General features: G+C 34.2%; 1 protein-coding gene across 4 annotated transcripts in view; it reads right to left on the bottom strand.

Annotated features, from left to right (window-relative positions):
* CDH13 (cadherin 13) overlaps positions 1-23,953 on the bottom strand; it is a 475,482-nt gene that overhangs the window by 207,900 nt on the left and 243,629 nt on the right. Inside the window, exon 6 of one of the 4 annotated variants that reach the window (XM_035336428.1) lies at positions 5,770-6,949. The exons of 2 other annotated variants lie outside the window; for them this stretch is intronic. In XM_035336428.1, the coding sequence (XP_035192319.1) occupies positions 6,848-6,949 (102 nt within the window). In that variant the 3' untranslated portion in view covers positions 5,770-6,847. Of the gene's footprint in view, positions 1-5,769; positions 6,950-15,371; positions 16,217-23,953 lie in introns of those variants that run through there. One more of the 4 variants, XM_035336427.1, reaches the window with a different exon arrangement.

The following is a 23,953-nucleotide window of genomic DNA, read 5'->3' as shown; positions in this document are numbered from 1 at the left end:
ATTTTCTTGCATGTTAATGAAGAAAAAGAAAATGAAATGGATAACAATTTGATATTTTACCAGCTATTCCTCAGGAGAGTTTTAAGCGCTAAACACAAAGCTGGTCATCAACAAGTAGATACTATTTTCAATTATTTGTATCAGTTTGGAGTAGACAGAATGTACTCGTGAGTTCTTGTACAAATGTTCTCTTACATTTTAAGATTTCATATTTTTAAGATTAAAATATTTGTAAGAAGCAATTAATTACACATGCCAGATTCCTTCTTATGTTCACGGAATATGTAGTTTTATGTACAACATCAAACACTAGTAACCAACAATTTTCAAAGCTTTAGTCTATCTTACACCCTAGATTCACCCCTCATAAAAGCCAATCACTCTGATGAATGTCACTGTCTGGGGACACTACAATCTCAACAGTCGAATTGCATAGGGGAAAACTAGGTTTTACTGGTTAGCTATGCAAAAGTCACAGTGAACAAAGGAATTGGAAGGAAAGGAAGACACTGATACTATCACAGAACTCTTTCCATTGTTGTGGAAACCCTGACCTCAAAAATCACTGTCACCATTTTACAAGTGAATGTAAATGAGGTATTAGGTGCTTAAATTGGTCATAACTATCCTGATTAGTTACGATATAACTGATGGGACCAACTGATGCAATATAACGGAGCATTTCAAAAGAAAATCAATTATATAAATAATATAGGCAAAAAGATGGGAGAGGAAACATGAAATGATTTCATGAAAACCGTACACCAGGCAAAATTTAAATCAAGCTTGCATCCAGGTTTTTTGATCTCCAAATACAAGACTGATAGCGAAATTCTATCTCTTGCTGAGCAAGTGATGTAAAATTAGATTTACAAAGGTTATTAAGCTACCAACATGTGCACAGTGTGATTTTCAAAGTGCATTACAAGACTGGGTAATATATCCTATTAAAATCAAAACACCTTTGGAAGAGCTTTGAAAACCTGATTGTCCTCTCCGTGTCTCGTTTTTCCCCCATTAAGCACTTTTCTACAGCTGTATAGACACAAAACAACTGAAAATACTTTTGTGTCCTCACAACAGAAAGCTGCTGCACATTTTTAAGGGACTCTCATACACCTACAAAAATAGAATTAAAATTACTTCTGAAACATACTTCCTGTTAAATATTGTCTGGGAGTTATGAAATTAGCACGTGTACTCCAAAAATAACCTCAGTGAGCAAATGAGAAGGACATGCCTTGAATCTGTGGAGCAATACAAAGGCATGTGCACTTCACACAGAGCAAAAGTATTATGGATGATCACATAAAAACTAATTAAAATCTTCCCATATCACAAGAGAGCACATGTTGAGCCCCTTGAAAATGGGGGTGGGAAGGGGAATATCAGGATTCACCAAAGCAATCAAGTCTAATTGCCACCAAAATAAAATAAAGAAAATTAAAAAAAGAGAGGAAGTAGGACTGAAATAAAGGATTAAAACAAACTCTGCCAGAATTTTTAGGCTCTATGCTGTACTACAAAAACAAAAAACACACTTATGTAAGAAAAGATGAAAAATGGTTTTGCACTTTTAAATAGCTCCTAGCAGTATTCAAGCCCTGCTCACTGTTCTTACTGCTTGAAAATCACTCTAAACAGCATGTAAGAAGTGGCAAGAGTGTAATGAATTTCATCTCTCAGAAGGATTCAAGATGCAACAGGGTCAGAGAGAGTCCATAACTAATCAGACCAACAACAAAAAGCCAAGATCTAAAAAACTGGGGTGACAAGAAAACTGACTTATTTTGGCATACGAAATAAAGGCCAGTGTAAATGTCAGGTATATATCACACACATACTTTACTTTGTTATTATTGCTTAAAATATCTGTTCCTACGAATGGGTAGGAAAAGGTCTTAGAAGTCAAGGATCACTCAACTTCTACCCACCTAATGTACGTGTAACTAGGTTTCTCTATCTCAAAGCAACAAAACAGGCTTACAAGAGCACCTGTAGGAGCTGCACTGGAGGGCACCCAGCACGCTGCTGCCTTGCTGCTCAGCTTCCCGGCTCTATCAGTGTTCCTGGGATGATGTCTCATCTTCTTCACACTGTCAGTTTTCAAGTGATAAACTGCAGCCAGGAGTCCTTAAAACCCCTACCTAAGAAGGGAGTAAGTGTACTTGGTCTCTAAGTGTCACCAAAGAGAAAAAACGTGGTAAGTTGGAAGCAAGATTTTCCCACTGAACTTTTTTTTTTTCCCCTTCTGAGAAATTTGCTTATTCTGCAAATAAAATTGCCTCTCTCTTCAAAATTTAAAACAGTATCAGCATATCTTATACAGTATTTGCCACACCTTTGTAAAATGAAATTGTCTTTAAATTTCACCTTCTTAAAGATTAGTCTGTAGAAATCACATCAAGAGAACTAGATGAAATTTCTTTGTGTCTATAAGATTTAGATGACTGTACTGCAAAGCATAAAAGTCGTATGTTATGAAACCCTTTCAAAGTGCTTATCAAGAACAACAACAACAAAAAAAACAAACATGGAGAGTCGTTGCTGTGAAATGTTGTGTTATGATGCAAAACATCTGCCACTCCCTTTTGCAGCACCCTGACTGCCATCACAAGGAACTCTTAAGCACCCTATGTCTGCACATATACAGTCAGTTTCAGTATTGTTTTTATTATTATCTTTTACTCCACTGCTAAATCTCATTCAACTTGTCTGTCAGTCTTTGGCAGCCTCTCATCTACTCAATGCACCTGCACTAGCAACCAGAGCCTGCCTGTTTGACCACAGAGCTGAAAGAGTTTCCACAGAGCACAGATCTCCCTCACCACATTCTTTCCTGGTAAATGTTGTATGCTTTGCTGACTCTTTCTGCTAAGCTGAGGATAATATATTTCAATGCTGATGATAAAAGCTTTGGGTGTTGGAAATGCCATCTACATGATTCACTATCTACTCTGTTGGGTTACATAAATCATGTAAAAGCAAATTTATTGAAATTCCTCAAAATCATCATAAGAGGTTGTATACTCTGTTACGTTAGGAATGCTGAATTTTGACATCTGATTGGTTAAATATATCACAGGAGTATTCACAGTGAGCACTCCTTTCATTTCCCTCCTGTATTCTTTGCCTGGCCTTAGCAGTTACAATGATATACGAGCACTGAAGTTAACAAAGCACTGTTTATCTTTCCCTGTTGTTCTGAACTAAATGAGTTTTTGCTGATTTTGTCTACAGTCAGCTTTACTGAATTTCACATAATGCCAGGTTGTTTTTTTTTGGAGAGGATGTCTATGGCAGATACTTTTATAATTCAGACAGTTGATCTTCCTGGTAATATCTAAATGGATTAGCAGATCCATTTAGATATTACATCCCAGATGACAAATATTTAGCAGCTTCTCTGTTTCAAGTAAAACAGTGTAGCTGTTTCTTCTACTTTGCCAGAAATGGCAAGGTATGTATTTCATATAAGGAAGAAAGGAAATACCTGAACAGTTTGCACATAATATTTTAGTGGAGATGTTGGCAGATACATACTTAATAAGAGATATGCCAAGGGCAGCCTGATCTGAAATAAAATGTTGTTTCTAATTACCTGTTTTCTCTCTTTAAACCTAATCTTTGTAACTTAACATGTTGGACCATCTTTCTATATTAATTGTCAATAAGAAAGATTTAGTCAATGAGCCTCAGATTAGCTAAATTAACACAGTAATGGTCCCTTTGAGCAGTCAAACAGTTCTAATGTAGTTCCCAAATGATCGACAAGGGTCTGTTATACAGTGACACATCAAAAGAGAGAATTTATTTCATGTACACCTATTTTTATTGCTTACATTTAACCCAGGAACTCTGTGCAATGCTTCACTGGTCTTCAACTCTGATGACAGCGTCATCTGGTAAAACTACTAATCTTAAAGTATAAATACTAGTATCAGTGCATCTTCCTGGATTTTTGTGTCTGCGTGTGTGTGTGTGTGTTTGGTTTTGGATATCTCAGTCAGCTGAGATACTCAACCCAACTCTGAACATTGGGTACGTTAATAAAGGCATCCTGTTAGTAAACTAGCTGCTCTATCAGCACTGTCCCTTAATTCTGAACTTTCACTTGAAATTTTATAACATCAAGTAAAATATCATGTGAAACAGCAAATCCCGTGTTAATACTACATCTTCATAAAGATAAATCTCAAAATAAATCTAAAGACCTCTAACCTATTACCCTTCACTACTTTTCAGTACTTTCTCTGTGCTAGGCTTCTACGTCTATTCTGGTTTTGGATTAAAATAAGACCTCCCTTTTTCTCTCCCTCATGCTTATTCCAACACTCATAATGTAACTTTAATGTAACATTTTTTTTTAATGTAACTTTTTTTTTTTTTAAGTATAAGAATACTACACTAAAACATTTTTTTTTCAAGGAAAATGATTATGTTGCAGATTGCATTTTTTACAGTGCTTGATGCAACTGAAAAAGACATACGCATAGTACTAGAACACTTACATGTTGACAAAAGGAGAATTGGAAAGTCAGTGTTATTGCAACAAAAACAAAGCCCAGATATAGTCAGTCACAAAATTCACGAAATGCCTTTTGCACCAAAACTGCAAATGCAAAAGGCCTTTTTGAACTATCACAATCAGCAAGACTTTTTTTCTTGTACCCTCAAAATAAATTATCATAAAAGGAATAAGCATACAGAGGTCATTACAGAAACCTGTTGCAGTGAAGTTTGCTTCTCCTATTGCAATGCTGTAACTGAAACAAGAAAAGTAACCAATGTAGATACTCAGTTAACAGAACACCAGGAGTGAATTAAAGTTATAGCAAAAATAAAATGATGTCCTATTATGTACTAATAACAATTAAATAAAGGCAACTGTAATTTCCAAGAAACAAGTTTACCACAATAGTACTGGAAAACTGAATGCACAGTAGAAATCTTCCATTGTTCTGACCTGTTTAAATCTACTGAGGTACAGCATTTGTTGCAAGACTTAAATGACCTAGAACAGGAGGCTCTTGTACAGACCCACTGAAGTTTATGCTCCGAAGTATCATTATGAGTTCTTGCATAGACTTATTCAACCTTCCTATATAGTGCCAAAGTGGCATTGCACTCACAGCATGATAAGCATTCATCCTGTGGCTATTTTACTCCATTTACACCCTTTGAGCCTAGCTGCATCAATTCAGGGACTGTACAGTACAGACCTTTTCTAAAAATAACAGGCCTGTGTATGTTAAAATCTGAAAAGATATTTCAACAATACGATTCTCATTAAATGCATTTATGTCCATATCTCTGTATGTATTCTATATGTCTCTAATTATAGCTTAGAAGTGTTACCATTGTTACTAATGTCATGGCTGGTAGCCTCAGTGAGTATAAATAATTTCTTACTGTAGAAGTTCCTGTCTAAAAGCAGAAAAATAAGATTGTACCTAATATTCTGCCCCATAATCTGACATCATCTTTGACTAGGTCTAATCTTGTCTCTATTCCACTGTTACTATAACCTTCTACTTTTTAAGTTAATGCATGCAACACACAACAATAGGACTTGATTGTAGAAAACAAACAAACAAAAAACAATTAGTTACAAACAGCATAAAGGTTCTTCATTCAGTTTTGCCACACGACCAAGAAGTGTTCTCCTTTGACTTGGCAAAGTCACTTTTTGTCAATATATTGCTGGTTGAAATATAAGATAATTTCTTTTATTTAGAGTAACTTATTTATAAATCCATCACTATTAAGTAAGTTACTAACTCATTGCAAAACACATACAGAACCTCAGTCCAATCAATACCGAGAGTTTGATTTTTGAGCTTCAATCAGTAGCAATCCATCAGCCATACAGACTCTATCGAAGAGTGTAAAACTATTCTGTTTGTAATTGAAGTGTCTTGCAGAACTGAAGGTTTGTCATTATGACACAAAATAAATATTATACCATCTGGATAAACAATGTGCCTAAAACTATACAGCAACCATACCTATAAGGAGTACGATACCTTAAGAAACATGGAACAAACAATAGATCACTTTTTCTTGCCAAGAAACCAAAAGGTGTTCAGTAAACAGAGGTAACAAAGACACTAATGAAAAAAAAGTGTTGAAAGAATTGATGTCACAGAGATGAGTTTATGTTCTGAAAGACACCCAATGGGAATGCAGAATCAGCCTGCAAAAACAACTTAAAATCATTAGGTCTACCTAGGAAAGCAGTAAGATCTCCAAATATTTTCTCAAATGTAAAGTAGGCCAAGAATAATTATTTTAGAGGCTCTCTGTTCCACTTTATGTCAAACAAGGGAATGAAAATAAAAGACAACATCCTAGCAAGTTAGCTGATGCCTCAAACCTGTCAGTGTTCAGGAGGCATTTGGACAATGCTTTTATAAAATGCTTTAAATTTTGGTTAGTCCTGAAATGATCAGACAGCTGGACTCAATGGTCTTTGTAGGTCCCTTCCACCTGAACTATTCTCTTCTATAATAAATTCTCCAGTAGGTTGTTAATTTTTCTGTATGTTCAATATTTTACAAATATGGTTGTGTCTCACAATCTTTCAGATTCAAAACCAAGGCTGCAGGATCACATAACTGTTCGTTAGGTGGCACTATACATTCTTCTACAAATACCTTACATGACATTAAATGGACACAGCTGAGAGAGAGATGAGTGGACTGAATTTAGTCACCTGCCCTAATTTTACTACACACACTGCTTAAAAAGAATTGCTCTTTATGAGAAGATCTCCACACTAACAAATTCAAAGAAAGTGGAAACTTTAACCACAGCAAACATGCCTGACACAAATGTATTTAAGTAATCAGACCCTCATTTCTCCCTCCTCTAAAAGGTCAAATAAATAAGCATGTCTGTAGATTGCCTCTTCAGCAAGGAACCAAATTTGTACAAGACCAACATTCTCCTACAGGGGAAGGAGAAAAAAAAAAAAAAAAAAAAAAAAAAAAAAAAAGAACCGTCTGTCTATCTGTTTAGTAGAATGCTGGAGAAAATCTTATAAAAATGCATACTACTAAACACAATATTCATACCTCATCAAACCCTGACATGTTCTGGAATATGCTAGTGCCAGACTGTCACTTCAGCTGAGTTTGACAGCAGGTAAATTACATTGTGCAAGAGTTTAACTAAAATGAAGTTACTCACCAAAACTATCTTGATCTAGATAGGATATTCAATGTTAGAAAAATATTCTATTATTAATGAAATAACTGAAAGAAAACTGACATTAAGTTTATTTTTCTGCTTTATGTTCTGTTTTAACTAGCAGAAGGTCACAGAAAGCAGAAATGAATAAATCTGTGGAAACTTTTTTTTTTTTTTTTAAACCTTTTTCTCTTCTCTCTTTTTGGAACCACATTCATCATTTAAAATTATCCATCAATAACTGTAATTGAATGCCTTTCAGCCCTTAGCTTTTGAATACAGCTTTGAATAGCCGTGCTGACTGATCGCTTCAATCACATGGCATTGCTGGTACACTCTGACTTGACCTTCCCAATAAACATTTAAAGGACTGGAATAACTCACTTCCACATCAAAGCTTCATGAAAGCATATGGTAGTATGACTATCCTATCCAATAGCATGACTATTATATTCATCTATAAACATTCATTTGAATACCAAGTTTCTTAAACTCAGATTACTAGAAAACAGCTGCATGAGCAACCACTACTGTCATCACAGCAAACCTAGTGTTTGCTATACAAATACGTTTGACCTTCCATATAGCTAATTTGGACTTTTTGGATTACTTAATATCCATATAATATTTAGTTATAGATGCATTGAAATAAATTAACAGACAATCCAGTAAGTTAAAAATAGGCTCACATTGAAATATAAAATGCAAAAACATATTTCCAGTTGCCAACAGCTGAGAAGACCTCCTTCTGCCCCCCCAAATTTCTTTTATAGGTGATTATGTTGATGGAAATGTTTTAAAATTGCTAGCTACTTTTTTTTTTTTTTAAAAAAAAAAAAAGAGTAATAAAAGCAGCAAGTTCTTAACTATTATGCTACTATTGTAAGTAGTCCTTTTATAGTTAATTACTTTTTCAATTGTTTTTATTTTTAGTCTGTTACTGGTTTTATTATTGATGTTGATTCAACATAAACCAACTCTGTCACACTTCAGTATTTTCTGAAGAATGCAAACTATCTATGCTTCTGTGATCTTGTTGCTGTAGCTTTGTATCCTGATCACAAGAAGTAAGATTAGTGAATAATATGACACTTGGTCAGCCTGCAGGTATGCAGCTAGAAAGGAACAGCATTTTTAAAAACCTCCCACAGAGAGAAACTTAATACCAGTGCTGTTTTTACATTTTTGTTGTTGTTTTTTTGTGTTTGTTTGCAGTTTTTGTTTTTTTTTTTTTTGTCACACAGTAGACATGGCTATTTTTTCTTGTCATAATGAAACCTTCATTTGTATAAGTTAGTATGTTAGTATCTAGAGATCAAGAGGCCTAATAAAAGCTGTATCATAATCAAAGAATGACAAGAGTATGGGAATTTTCCATTTACCAAGGTGATGAAAAATACAATAGCCTAAGAAATATTTCTCTAATTTTCATTCAACTTTCACATCACACATTCTGTGACTTAAGAATTCTTAATTTCCCTTACCAAGCCAGGTTTCTGCATGCACCCATTCCCTTTAAGTAAATCTGTATACAATTATCAGTAACATTTCTTTGACTTATTTCTTGTTCCTTCTACCAACAACCACAAAAGCTCATTTACCTTATGCAGAATGTAATTAGTTGGTATCGTATTTATTTGACAGCTTTCTCATTTTCTCAGTTCTACGTAATTTGACAGGGACCATTACAGATCCGTAACTAGTCTTTCAGAATGACTTTCACAAGGTTAGCTCACTTATTAATTGACCCTTGGTAATGGTAATTTAAGAAGCATATTAATCTCATCTGTCAGTTCTACCACATACTAGACGTATAAAATAATTTGTCTTTTGCAAGGAGCCTTGCAACAGAAATGAAGTGTCTAAATTTTTAATTAATATGCATTTTCTTTCAACAAATGAGATTGGAGTGAAAGGAGACTTCTTTTCAGTGGTTTTCTTTATTCTGCTTTAAAGCGCCTGCATTTTCTTATTATGAAGATAAACACTATTTCACCAGTCAATAAAGCCTATGATCTAAATAATCTTCTACAAAGGACGTTCTGTTATTCTCAACACAGATCCCCGAGACTTAAAGTGTGAACAAAGCATTCACCACTTCAACAGCAGTGTTACTTATTATTGCATATACTGATTAAAGGTTTCTTGGACTTAAAGAGATTTATCTCACTAAGAATATTAAACAAAAGATTACTATTTAGAAACTGAAAAACTTCAACCAGTTTCAGATCTTTGAAGTTGTAATCTTTTTAAATCTGGTTTTCTAATGCATCATATGTGGAGCAGAGCCTGCAGTTTAGCTCTAAGAAAGGGTTATATAATATTCCTAATCCAAAATACTAGTATGGGCTATGGGTAAGTTCTCATTTATTTCATTCATTTAGTAAATAATGGCAACATCTAACAGCAAGGGGAACGGAAGGAAAAATATGAAAATAATAATAATAATAATAATAATAAAGCAGCTGTGCCCTTAGCATGTGACTGTCTGAACGTTATAACACATGGATGAAGTGCAGCTCTCCACACTCCAAAAAGGCACAATGTGCACAGTTCTCACTAAGGTTAGCATAAGTTTGAGGTGGAACAGTAATCCTATAGTCACCTTTTAAAAGCAGAGAAGTCAAGAAAGTACAAGGTAAAAGATGAGGTCTTCCTCCACCCTGAGGTTTCTCCTCCAACCTCACAAAGAGGAGACCCTTATGCTGTAAATGCAGGAAGGCTGTACCAAGAAGGCAGGTCAGGCCAATATTTGTGCACTACCTTACAATCTTTTACAGAGATAGCCATATTTTACTTCATACTTACAGTAGATTGGTACCGTTACCACATAACAGCAATGCAAAATCCTCTCTGCTCTACAGGATATAAAGCTATTACTAATACCAGAGACTTTACTATGTAGACACCTTGCAAAATTAAGCATGGATGCCAGGCCATAGCAATCAGTGTGTTCCACAGCAGACTCAAGGAGGGCCTTCAGGAAACAGGAAAATTTGGAGGCTGCTGAAGGTAGCTAATTGCCCCAGGTGATTGCATTCAAGTCCTGTGGCTGGGGGTGGTGGACTCAACACTACAAAAGTCCACCTCCTCAGTGCTTGTGTTTTCTAGGGTAGGAATGGGAAGCAAATGTAGATGACACTATACTAATTTCCCACAAGACTCCACATGTGACTCCACTAATGAAGACTATCTATTATTTAGATTAATTCAGCTTCAAAGTGGAGTAACAGATGTAAGACCAAACTGTTACCAAACGTACTGATAAATGTTACCATGCTTAAACTCCCATTGATTCCACGTGAATTCAGATCAGGACAGCAATTTCTCAAGAAGCAATTGCTTGTATGTTTAGAAAATGAAATAAATATTTTATATAAATGCATGATAAAAGATATAAGCAATAATACTAAGAAATGCTGTTTTAGTGAAGCTTGTCCAACTGGAATATTCAAGCTATTAACAATTTTGATTATTAAAATCTAGAGGCAGCTAGGCCAAAACCACAGCTTTGTCTTTACAGAACTTTACAGGTATGTGCTTATCTCTTTCCTCACAGACATCATGCTGGATTTTGTTGGCATGTATTTCAGGCACTTAAAAAAATGCTAACCATCTTATTTATTGGCTATATCGTCACAATGTCTCCCCCACTGTTATAGTCTACTGAATAAATACATATTCAAGCAATATTTAGGAAAACAAAACAAAACAAACAAAAAAACGAATTACACACGACAGAATACAGTGTCTCCTTCAGAATCATTACTGTCAATCATATGAGTACAATTTTAAGTGCTGTTTAAATGCATGCTACTTAAGCAATTGATCATCATATGGAACCAATCCAATTCTAATACAGCCATAAGAACATACAGTACCAGCAACCCATCTCCCACAGTAGCATCTGTATTTTTAACAATATAAGAACATACTAGAAAAACAATGCCTATTTATTTACTCATAATTAACACAAGCAACTCAATTTCTTAGTTTTTAACTTTTTAAACTTTGGAAACTATGGTTTTTGATGAAGAAAACAGTTTTTAGCATACACAAAGAATGCTCCTTCAAGAAAGGATATGGACCCTGTATGCAGATGATAGAAGTCAGGAAAATCAAACCAGACTGTCAAATTGTTAATAAAAGTATCTCATCTTACTGCCTGTGATTCCTAGAATTCAGTGGCATCAGCTGAACTGCATTGATTTTTGCCAGCTGAACATTTGCATCTCATTTGAAGATCTGAGTCTAAAATGTTTCTGAAGACTTGTTAATGTCACAAAACTTGTTACAGAGAGAGCAAGCTTTCCACTCTGTGGCATTGTATGCTCCTACCAGCTTATAATACAGCAGCAAAGATTAGAGATGACCTCGACCATGTATTACACTTCTCCACTGTTATTACAAGATTGGCAAACTACACTGTAATCAGAACACTTCTGCTGCTGAAAGAGTTATTGACAGCTGGAGTATCCTGCCTGTTACCATTTTCGACAGTAAGTGGAGAAACTAACCAAATCATCAAACCAAATGCATTCTTAACACTTTCCTTTATAACTTCTAAATCCCTAACATCCATACCGTATCTTCAACTAAGTTACTCTAGATTGGTATCTGTAATAAAGAAAAGAAAAATGAATAAATTGAAGGGAGGAAGGACTCCTGGACTTTCAGTGAAATCACTTTCATACATTGAAAGGTTTCTGTGAGTAACAAAAAGCATAGTTTGCTGTTTGTTCATTTTTTTATATTCTGCAGTGGTTATTGTTGTTATTTTCTGATGATTACTCATCTTTTATATTTGACAGGAAACCCATGTGCCCAAACAACTTACTTCACTTCATATTAGAGAGAGTAATGCAAACAGAGTACACAAAGACAAACAATAAAAGTACACACACACACACCCTGCTGATTAAGTGTTTAATTTCTGTTTGAATAAAGTAGGAACATTTCAGTACGAGAGGCAAAATCTCTTGGAAAAAGGCTGCTTCTGCAACTCTGAAAACAAGAACATCCTATATGCTTCCTACAAAAGGCTGACATGCTGTAGGGATATCCATCATCTTAACGGTTCTCACAAAACTGTAAAAAAGCACCTTTAATACACGGTTTTGCAGACCTAAGGGGATTGTATTACACTTTATGAAACCTTCATTAATATAAAAGGAATCCATAGTTGCAAACTTGTACGTCTTCCCTAGGATAAATAATTATTCACAATAGTATGACACATGGTGTTATTGTCCAAACAACAGGAGCACAGTCAGGGGTGGGCCAGTCTGGGAGATCTACAGAGTCAAAAGTCGATGCTGAGGACCTGACAGCTGTGCTCCACACCTCTCCCACTAACCACCCTCTGATGATGAGCATCTGCAGCTCAAGTATGGAGAGTTCTCTGAACTACATCTTCCAGTTTGCTTTCATTCAAAAGGACTCCAGGTCAGGATCTCCAAACCTATTGGGACGATTCATTTCAAAACATCCCTCCTGATCTGAACTAAAAGTTAATGAAAAGAGACTGTCAGATTAACTTCACCTACCTAGTCATTCTGCAATCTGTGTACTTTCCTCAAAGTCTCACGCAACTTGTCACCAGCTGTACCTCCACTGGCAGATCCAGTTCTGAATAATGCCTGTTACTGACCTCACTTACTCATATTAAAAGACAAACTGGTGGTATAAAAAATTTGCATCCTTTCTAAAGAGTAGTTATGGAGGAAATGTCACACACAAGGAAGTTGTTTGTCCTTCATGGAGATGAAACTCCAATCAAAAACAGGCTGTTAACAGGGCCTAATTTATGCTTCCCTTTATAGCCAGAATGAAAGGAGCCCCCACAAGACCCTGAATATTGAGCTTTATCTGTGTGCAAGTCAGAATTCAGGCTTTTAATATTCATTTCACTTTGCTGTTTTTAAAATTTTCCAAGAGAAAAAAATAATAATAATTGAACACTTTTTTTTCCATACAAAATGTACATTCTGAATAGACACTAGCTGACACGAAAAAAAGAAAGAAAGAGGAAAAGTGCACAACTACTTAAATCTTTTATGAGAATGGAAGCTTCAGGAAGATGTAAAAATCAGCATAGAATATACCTAGATTAAATGGAATTATCAGTTATGCTGTCTGAAAATGAAGTGGGTACAACTCTGATATGCCTGCAGTTGCAATCCTGTAGGTTGCTTGGTAATGGGCATTGAAAAATAAGTCTAAAAATCTGTTAAACATCTTCCACAGGTTGCAGAATAAGGCTCTTTCAAGATGCTTATTGTAATGAAATGTTTAATAGTAGTTTTATATTTTATTGGAATATGGAAGTGCTGTGCATATATGCAGAGATTAAAAATGAATAGAGCAGAGAATGGGATAAGCAGGGGAAAGGGACAGATTTGTAAAAACCCAACCATGACTTTCTAATGAGCCAAGCCAATTTTGTAAACTAACCTTTAAAATGCAAATTGCACTCATTCCTTCAGTAAACTGTCAGCACAGAATCTAAAAATGTAAAGAACAACATTTCTAAAGACTGCTGACTAAATTCTATGCTCTCTATTTTCACATTATTTCACCTTATTGCTGCTTATTATTTCTATTATGGTAATAGCAGGAATAAATTGAGATGCTTACTGGGTTGAGCAGCGTATAAATTAAACTACGTGGTTAGAGACAGGCCCCAATTCGTAAGCTCAAAATCTAAATTTAAGATATCCTCACAACTGTGAAGAAGACATCACAGTGTTGTTATTTAAATTAAAAATACAATCTCTGTGGCAAATTTTGCTGTAATCCTTCAGAAGCAAACTATGCTGTACCACCAGGACACTGTGCCAAGATTTAAGCTGGGAAGAATGAATGTTTAACATCTTAATACTATCAACTAAGTCCTTTGTAGATCTCATGGATGGCTTTTCCTAGATCCTGGTAGATCTTTACGTAGCTATTTCATCATCAACATGGGAAACACTAAAGGCAAGTTAGCTAAAAGTGAACCATCATAACATATAAATCAATCAATTGAAGGACCCGAAGAGAACTTGGGAGTAGCATCACTCTGCCGCAGCTTCAGAAATTCAAAATGAGCACTACCCTCAAAATCTAACGATTACTTCACTGACAAAAATTTCTGTGATATTAGGTACAAGTCTAGCAATGGCCAGACATCAGAAAAGAGAAACAATTAAAGGCATATGATGATGGCAGCACAAGAGCAAATAACAATTAAAATCTATATATATACACTTTTATTTTGGAGAGTCATGGAAGTTTCTAACCAGAGCAAAAAGGGTCTGAATCAGCTTTTTAATGGGAACTTGAGTGTAGAAAAAACAGAGTGATGATGGAATTGGATCAGTTTATGCATCAAACTGTAATGAGATGAATCATCATATATGAGATGCTTTCAGTGCCTTTTCTCAGGCCTAGGATCTTTCTGGGGTTCTTCTCACTCTTTCTATACTTTCCCTTCCTTCTGGCAAAGAGGTGGTAGAACCCAGGGAAAATGCAAAATGAGTTTGCACTCCTTTTCATCTTTTTTTTTTTTTTCTTTCTTTCTTTCTTTTTTTGATGTTATATTTGAAGAAGAAAACTATTGTTCAACATATTCTGGCCACCATCATGGTCAATGATTGACTCTGAATACTTTGCTCTAGTCAGCTCTTCTCCTTTTACCACTGTCAGTTTTTTAATTTCAGTGAAATTCCTGTATTTTACAAATGCAAAAAATTTGCTAAAAGTGGTAGTGGTAGTTAAAACACAAATGCCATAAGTCTTTTCAAAATTAATGAAAACTAATAGCTAAAATGACCAAATGCCAATTGTACTCACTGAAAGCAGTAACAAAGCCAGCTTGGACTGCAGTAAATCAGGATTTAACCTTGTGTATCCAATCTGAAAATACTCAGTTTACTATATTTTGCTTGTACCATATGGAATGTAGACATAAAAACTTTGCTCCCACTCCAGAGCAATCAGCCTTGAATACAGCCACACCTAACATCTTTGCAAAAACAGATGGCAAGTCTCTTAATATTTCATGGCACTGCCCCTCATAATTATGGCTTTTGCACAAATAAACAAATCACACATTACACAGCACATTCCATCTCACAATAAAATAAATAAATGGTAACATTTAACAGAAGTTAAGTAGATAGAAGTGCAGAAAATTTGGATTTTTTATTTTTTAATATACAACATACATTTACAGCATACATAAATTTGATGACTTTTCCATATAAAGCCTTTGGAGAATGTGCTTTTTACATTATAAATGTATAATTGAATGATAATTATTAAAGTAATAGCTACAATGTCTAATGCACTATTTGTTAACACTTGGTAATTGACCCCTTAGATTGTTTAACACTCTCACTTCACTAAGGTTATTTAATTATAAATGGAATCTATTATCTAGTATTAAGCAGCATATAAAATATCATTATCTGATTAGCGAAGAGTGATTATTTACAAAAAAATATTAGATAGTATTTCAATGAAGATAAATATTTAAGGCATACATGCATGTTCTGCAAATTAAGCTTAAGCAAAGCTAAAGGTCTATCCAAATAGGCACAAGTAATTGGACAGTATAATAGCAAACCACTCACTAATTCTGACAACTTTTCCCTTTCAACTGACTTCAAAGATATTAAACAATTTTCCAAACAAAAGCCATTTTCCTATAAATTTAAGATTTTACCATGATTCAAAGAAATTAAACTCGAGATGAAGAACGAGATTCATCTTTCAATATTATGTATGAATTAATGTCTCAGCTATGAATTATGTGGAATATAATCCAAAGATCGTAAAAGCCAAGGGAAGTCATTCTTTTCGTATTATTTTGCTACAATATTTGCTAATCTACATCCCATTGAAAACACGGGAGTCTCTCTAGTGACATGCTGAATTTGTTTTATAGTCTTGCTTCATCAAAACAAGCAGCCACAGGAAAACGGACAGAATTCTTGAGGTAAGAACTGGAGATTTTTATCATCACTGCCATTGCCATTTGGAACTGCAAAAGTCAATTAACATAATCATTTTACATCACCTCATGTATCTTTCTGTTCTATAGAGAATCCATATGAAAGGACCCTTTAGAGGACTTCTGTTTAATTTCCTCAAGTTCTTCACATAGCCGTGGTATATTCTGACCTGTCGTGAGTGCCACTGATTTAAAAACTTTCTATTTAAACCCTAAGAAACACTTCTAAAAGGGCAAGAGAAGTAAAATCGTGATCCACAATGGAAATTTCTAGACAGGGAAAGCTACTATACAGGCTACTATATCTTTTATGGTGTTGCTCCCCTCATCCCTTCTTTTCCTTTACTCGCCACAGAGTAAAAATAGGAGTCTATGAAAATGCCTCTTGCCAGAAAGTGCTCAACTATCTTTGAAGTTCTTCAGCAACAGTAGCACTCAAAGCTATTGTTACAATATGAAACACACACACATTTTCTTTTCAGAGTGAAAGAAAGTAGGTCTCTCTAAAACAAGCTGTCAGTAATTACTTCTTGAGGTCCTATTCATAAAAAAACACCTGTTTTATAGTCAGGTCACATTTATTCCTCAAATGTTTTTGTGTGCAATTCAAGTTGATTTATTCTATTCACAAAGAGGGAAAAGAATATTCTTTTCCTAGTAAAGACCAGAACATTGCTGGGGTCAGGTGAATGCTCCTTTACTCTCTCAGTAAAAAGTAACAAAAATTACTGAGAGAAATTTAGTATCAGAATAGCTTTGTGAGCTACCTGCTAATTGAAGCACTATGGTTCATGAGCACATGAGCACGTTTCACCCCTATTCAATGGCTCATCTCAGGATCACCAGTTACTGAGCTCTTGTTGCTAAGAAACAGTACTCAGTTATATTTGAAATATATATTATGAAAAGGTGCTGCTTTTCTTTGTGAAATGAATGTGTTGCCAGATTGAGAGGCATGGAAACAGGCTGAGCAGTATGCATTGCTTCTTTCAGTGTTCCACAACATAGCCAACCATGCTACCTGATTGATGTGTTTAAAAATGTGAAATGCCTGTTCAGTTGTTGTCAGTATGCTAAGACAGCTAAAAGTGTACTGCACCAATTAGATTCAGCCTTTATTATAAAGATATTTATTCACATTAAGCTAGAAACTGAAACTCAGAATCATCTAAAAAAATAATGAATTAATACATAAATATGAAATACACATAAACATATATCTCTGTGCATATACACACACGTATATGAGATAGTAATAATGTGCTGCTTCTGTTCTGGTGCAAACTTACACTCACGACAATTTCCTCACTGAAGAAAATTATTTCAGTAGGACCACACTGCTGCTCCCAACGACAAAGAATTTAAATGGCGCATTCACACCTTCCTCTCCCCTTAAGCAAGCCTCTTTGGCTTCTATCAGCAATGAAGTATGCATAACTGAAGACGAATATTAAAGTAAAAGCACAGTTTGTTGAATGACCTTATTTCTCCTAGGTATAAATAAGGAAACAGATGAATATATACATTCATAATCTCTTAAAGAGCTTCTTGACTCTACAATTTCAAGACTACATTGCAATTTCTGCTGTGCGATTACTTTTTGTCAGTGCATTGCTTGTAGTCATAAAACACACTCATCAGAAAGGGTTAATTAATCTTAAAAAGACACACAAGTTGAATCTCTTTTCAACAATGCATTAAGCTACTACTCATCAAAATACAATTGAAAAATAAGACTATAATCTTTTCAACTCAATTGAATCCCTCTAAAATTATTTTTTGCAAGAATTTTGTATTCATTTTCTTATGGATTATCAAATATCTTGTGCTTCAGTCGCAACAAAAGTTGGTGGGTCAACAACCTTAATTTACCATACTGTGGTAACTCCTAAGGTATTAACATTTGTAAGAAGCCTTTGCCAATGGAAAGTTATTCAGCACATTACCTTTTAAAATAATAATTAGAGCTGAATTGCTACCCTCATGAGCTAGTGATGTCTTTGGTAATTCAGAAGATATGATAACTACTATATCCTATTAGGCTGAATGTTACTGCAGAACCTGTATACCCTAAGTACATTTGATTCAATTTTCAGCTCATAGGAGTCCACTTCATATTATGTAGTGACAGAGCAATAAGGTCTGTCAAAAAGTTGCATATACTTAGGTGTTAAAATCAGGAACATTCACTGGCACTGTATGATATAATATCTCCTGTGATGCTCTTCAAGTAATGGGGGTTTGAACAAAATGAATGTTCTAAAGAATAATAGTACCAGAAAATGGAGTTAGAATTTGCTGTCATAAGCAAATTTTAACTTAAGTGAAATAAATGTTCAATTGATGCAAAGAGTCATTCTAACTTCCTCAATCTTCTCTTGAAACTGTGGTTCTGCTTCTATGATGCATCAATGATCCTTTACAGCAGTTTCACAATGCGAAAGAAGAGCAACCATGAAAATAATTTAGATTTAATTTAGGAATACTTAACATTATCCTGTCATCTGAAGCCATTTCTATTTAAACTATGATGTCTATCAAATTCCTTGCTGATATGGATACAAGGCCATGAAAAAAAAAAAAAAAAAAAGTGTACAAATTCTCATTTAATATATACCTTGGATATTTTCATTACAACGTATGTATGTTTTCCTGTAAACTTATATGGATCAAGAAGTACAGAAAAATATAACTGGAAACAAAAACCAAATACATTGCATCAAATGCTCTAAACTATTAAGAAATCACTTTTGTACTCTTAGGGGAAAAAAAAAAAAAAAAAAAGGTAATGGCACAAAATTATGGCCTGTTTATTTCAATTCATGTCAGAACGATACCAGTGTTTGAAGGAAAAAATATTTTTGTAATGAACACACCAACCTTTGCTGTATTCTGCAAGCATTTCCTTTAAGAAAAGCACAAAAAAATAATAATAATAAAAAAAAAAAAAAGAAATTATATTATTTTTTTCTACTTGCAACATATAGATATTTTTCTACCAAATAATTCAACATTTCATATTGCAGTAACCAACTTATGGAAGGTGGAAAATATTAACCTATAAAATTTTATACATTTTTTTTAATTTCAGTGTTACTAATTCTCGGCATTATGATCTTCCCATTCTGGCCCACAGGGTGTGCATGTTTGTCCTGTTTGTTTGCTTTTTATGCAAATAGGTAAAGGTGATCATAAACAAACAGTTGTTCAAAAGAAAATAAATTTTAAAAATACAAAAATACAAGGCAAAGAATCTAAAACTTTCTAAATACTTACTGCTACTGACTTAAACCTGCTTTTTTAAAAGTTCAAAATATGATCATGGTTGTATACATTTTTATTTATTCAAATATAATTACATAAAGTGAAAAAGCTGAACAAAATAATTATCATATTGCTTTGTGCTCAAAACTTTGAAAACTTGTAGGGCATGAATAATAGCATGAGGCTAGATGATGTGCTAATCTAACTGAGGCTAGATTCTGTAAATATAGTCTTCTTATTTTTCAGGTAGACAAAATTTGAAATGAAACTATTCCTCTAAAAATAAAATATATTTTTAACCTTTTAAAATACATTTCAAATAAATGCTTCACTTGAAAGATCTACTTGGAATATAGTACTGAGTTTCCAAACCACACTTCTGAAAAAAAGTAAAAGCACCATTTCCCATAGGAAATGTATATTTTGGATTCAAATCTACAAATATCCAACTAACCCACTAATCTTGGCTGAGCTTTCCCTCAGCCACTAGATAAGGCATAAACAGGCATTTCTGGGGAAGTTATTGACATGTAAAAGTAAATTTTATTAATATTGTGAACAATCAAATAAATGCTATCTCAAGTAATTAATAACTCAACCAGAGTTGGGTGTTTCAAGTCATGAAAGAACAATCAACTTTAAATGATGTCATCTAGAACCACTACAGTAGTTAAAATAATAAAAATCACCAAACTAGATTCCAAATACATTTGTACAGTTAGATAAGGAGTACCTGATTCAACGTTAAAACTCTATTTTAAATATTTAAGTTAATCAGACTTTGACTGCAGTAGTAGTTATGTCCAGTTGGAAAGACATTTACTCTCTGTTGAGCTAACTTTAAAGTCCCTGTCTTCTCTGCACATACACACAGTACCACACGTTTGTTCATCAAATTCTCCTCTTTCAACCATTACCAATACAACATGTAACCAGAACTACTGATTTCTTTACCATAAAAAAGTGTATATATAATTTGAGCAATATGCTCCTAAATACAGTAAGAAATAATGCATGAAAACATGAAATCTTCTAAATCACTCAGGTTTGTAAGATTTTGGAATGTCTCAAAAAATAAACAAAGCCTCATGGCTAATACATTGTCTCATCTTCATATTTCTATAGGGAAGCTTCCAATATATAGGAATAGACAGTTTTCTTGTGCCAACCACTTAATCCACGCCTTAAACTTTGATTCCCCTTCTTTTCTCTTCCACAAGTACAACTAAACTTCCTAAAATTCATCAATTGAACTTTCTTTAATCACTCTATATTTATGTTTGAATGAAATTCCCTTCAAATAAAAGATATCCACTGTGCAGTTTCAACAAAAGCTCAGCATGGTAATGAGGTTACCTAATGAGCTTAAAGTGGTTAGCTTTGGTACAAAAGATAAGACTTGCTGAGATATATTTCAGCACACTTACCAAATAAATGATTTCGTATTGCAGTACAGTTTATTTTCAAGATAAATATATATACATATATATACACATTTAGACAGAGAGTTCACCAGAACTTCCAAACCAAAAACATAATAATAATTAAAAAAATATCCCCAAGCTGAAATAAACTGATTACTGTCAAAGTCTATGTTCTTAAAAGCTACAAAGTAGGATTTCAACATAGGATGCAACATCGGGGCTCCAGTCCCCAGCTGCTTTTAAGGCTGCAAGCAAAACACGCATGTGACTCCTTAGTATGAGATTTGCTATTGTAATATTCTCTTGTAAAGATAAGAGAGAAATATGTAGTCACAAAAGATGTAGGTGATAAAAAACAAACAGTGCAAAGAAGCTCTCTTTTGCAAAAGATTTGGGAAAAATCAATTTTTATTTTTTTATTTTACTGGAAATGAAAAGGAAAGCCAAATTTCAATTTTATAAAAGAAATTATTAAGGTATGTCTACCCACAGCAGGTGGGGGTGGAACTAGATGATTTTTAAGGTCCCTTTCAATCCAAACCTTTCTATGATTTTATGAAAATACTTTGCTTAAGAGAGAAACAAAGAAACAAAGAAAGAGAAAGAAAGAAAGTAAGGAAAAGAGAGAGAAAGAGAGAGAGGAGATGAAAATCAAGGTTAGGAAGAAAGAGCTAAGCTAGATCTTAGGAGACTTTTGCCACTTAAAGAAGTCACTAACAAACCACCTCTGACCAAAGTGGCACCTTCAAAGAATTTCTGATATCCTTCAGACAACACTCCAAAAATGAGATGGATTTGCAGAAGTATTTTGGTTCTGCAATATTGTGAGGTGTGTTTCTTAACAAATGTCCCAATTCAGTTTCCCTTGACACCTTCTATTACTGCTGTGGTATTAATTCAATGGTCAAATTGTAGGCCACAACAATCAGAAAGCATCTACAGAAACTACTCCTTACTTTCAAGAGGTAAATGCATTTCAGTCTATCAATGACATTACAATTTGTTCCTCAAGGGTGAAAAATTGTGTCCTCAGAAAAGCTGTACACCCTTGTAGAGCTACAAGTGTAGTTCTAAGAGTCTTTTCAGGTTCCTGCCTTCAAAAACTCCACTTCAAAACTCCACAAGGATCATTTTTTCTTAACCTGTTTGGACTAAAACTAAGATTCTTTAATCCCAGAAAGTATTTCATTCTTAGAATAAATTCCAGCAGATAGACCAGGAGCAGAAGACAGGAATATCTTAAATTTGTCAGCGTTGAGAAGTATTTTGCCATCATCTAGGCTTACACTATTTGTTTGCATAGTGAGAGAAGTCTGCAAAGACTTTTTGCTAGTGGCAGAAGAACCTAAGTGGTAGAAGTCTCTAAGAAGTATTGTCTTTCATCTCCCCAGCAAAATGCAAAATAATTCAAACATGCCCTTTTAATTTATACAGATCTCTTACTAAAACTAACTTCTATAGAGAAGGTTTGTCTTAAATTGCATCTCACCAAATACATACATTACAACAGTCAAGTAGAATTCAGAAGAAAAGCAATGTTAATCATCACCACTTGTGATGTGACTATGCAAATACCACAAAACATATACTCTATTTTTTTTTTAATTTCTTCTTTATTTCTTTTTACTTGGGACCTGATCATGGAGACCATGGACAAACAAAGCATCTCAGTTCAGCTTAACTTTTAAAACTACTTGTATTATTAAAGATGGTTACGAGAGAACTGTAATAACCATTATGGAAGTGATTGTAAGGATGATCCACATCATAATTTCAAAATGACAATTTTATTTTCATGTTGCTATAGTATTTCTTGTGATTGAATAATAATATATAAGATTGCAAGGACAAGTTTGCTGTGGCTAAGGCTTCAACTACACGAGAATACAAAAAGCAGACAAATAAGAGCAAAAAGACTCCTTTCCCTAGCCATGGGATTCCAATAGTTGGCTGTCACAGCAGGAGCCACTCGATGTTACTGAGACAGACTATTAGGCTCTCTTACAATCTGAGATATAAATGATCCATAAGAGAATTCAATGTATTTCTATCTAATTAAAAAATAAATAAATAAATAAATAAAAAGTTGTGACAACAAAGAAACTAAACTACAACATAAATTGAATGTGTTTGGAACTTTTTCTTTTAAAGCTTCTGAAAAAAGATGGGAGAGCTAGAGGAGCTGAAAAGCATTAAGAGTCCCAAAGTGTGATGGAAGGGAAACTTTTACTGCTTGGTGGAAGCAGATGGCAAAAAATGGGAACTTCTTAGCAACTGCTTCGTATACCTCACTGCTTCATCAAATGTGAGCCAAGCAATTGGCTCATTCCCTTGAAGTTCACTGAAGATCTTCCCATAAGGGATTTATTGGCAGCTTGGATATTACTTCAAGTTTGTTGTAAACCACCTGGTTTAATCTTAAAATCAAAGAGTTTCATTTACAAAACTTTTTTTAAAGTTCTTCTGAGTCCATAGCAGCTAAGTATATTTCACATCCCATCTGCTGTCACTCTTCTTTTTTCCTCCTCACAAGAAACTATTCTGGTAACAATCACACTTGGCAGAATTTGAAGCTGGGAAATGCAATAAATGAATATTCTAGAAAATACAAAAATAATGATGGTCATATCTATTTCATTGCAAAAGCACAAGAGTATTACATTCATGACTGTGTCATGACAATATCGGTAGTATGGTTTACTAGAATGTAAATCAGATCAACAGATATGAGTAAAATGTGAGAAGGCTTTCCTTCAAGAAGAGAAAAGAGATTTTTTTTGCACAGAATGCAATTAGATTACTGTTGACACCGATGCTGAAGACTTTAGCAGCATAGTGAAAAAAAATCAATGAAGATAAATTGAAAAGGGGTATCTTTGAAGAAGTTTAGACAATAATTATGAGAAATGAAGAAAAGGTATACCACTTATAGACTAAAACTTTAAGTATTACAGTACCAGAGGTATTCAGAGCAACATTCTAGATATATGTAGTGACCATGTGCCTACAAAGAGCAGATAAAGCAAGATGCTGTAAATTACAGGTTAATATCTTATGTCACAGATGTACAGATTTAAGA

This window comes from Oxyura jamaicensis, chromosome 11, assembly GCF_011077185.1.
Source record: "Oxyura jamaicensis isolate SHBP4307 breed ruddy duck chromosome 11, BPBGC_Ojam_1.0, whole genome shotgun sequence".
Taxonomy (NCBI): Eukaryota; Metazoa; Chordata; class Aves; order Anseriformes; family Anatidae; genus Oxyura; species Oxyura jamaicensis.
The sequence above is the reverse complement of the archived record's forward strand: the minus strand, read 5'-3'. Positions and strand labels throughout refer to the sequence as shown.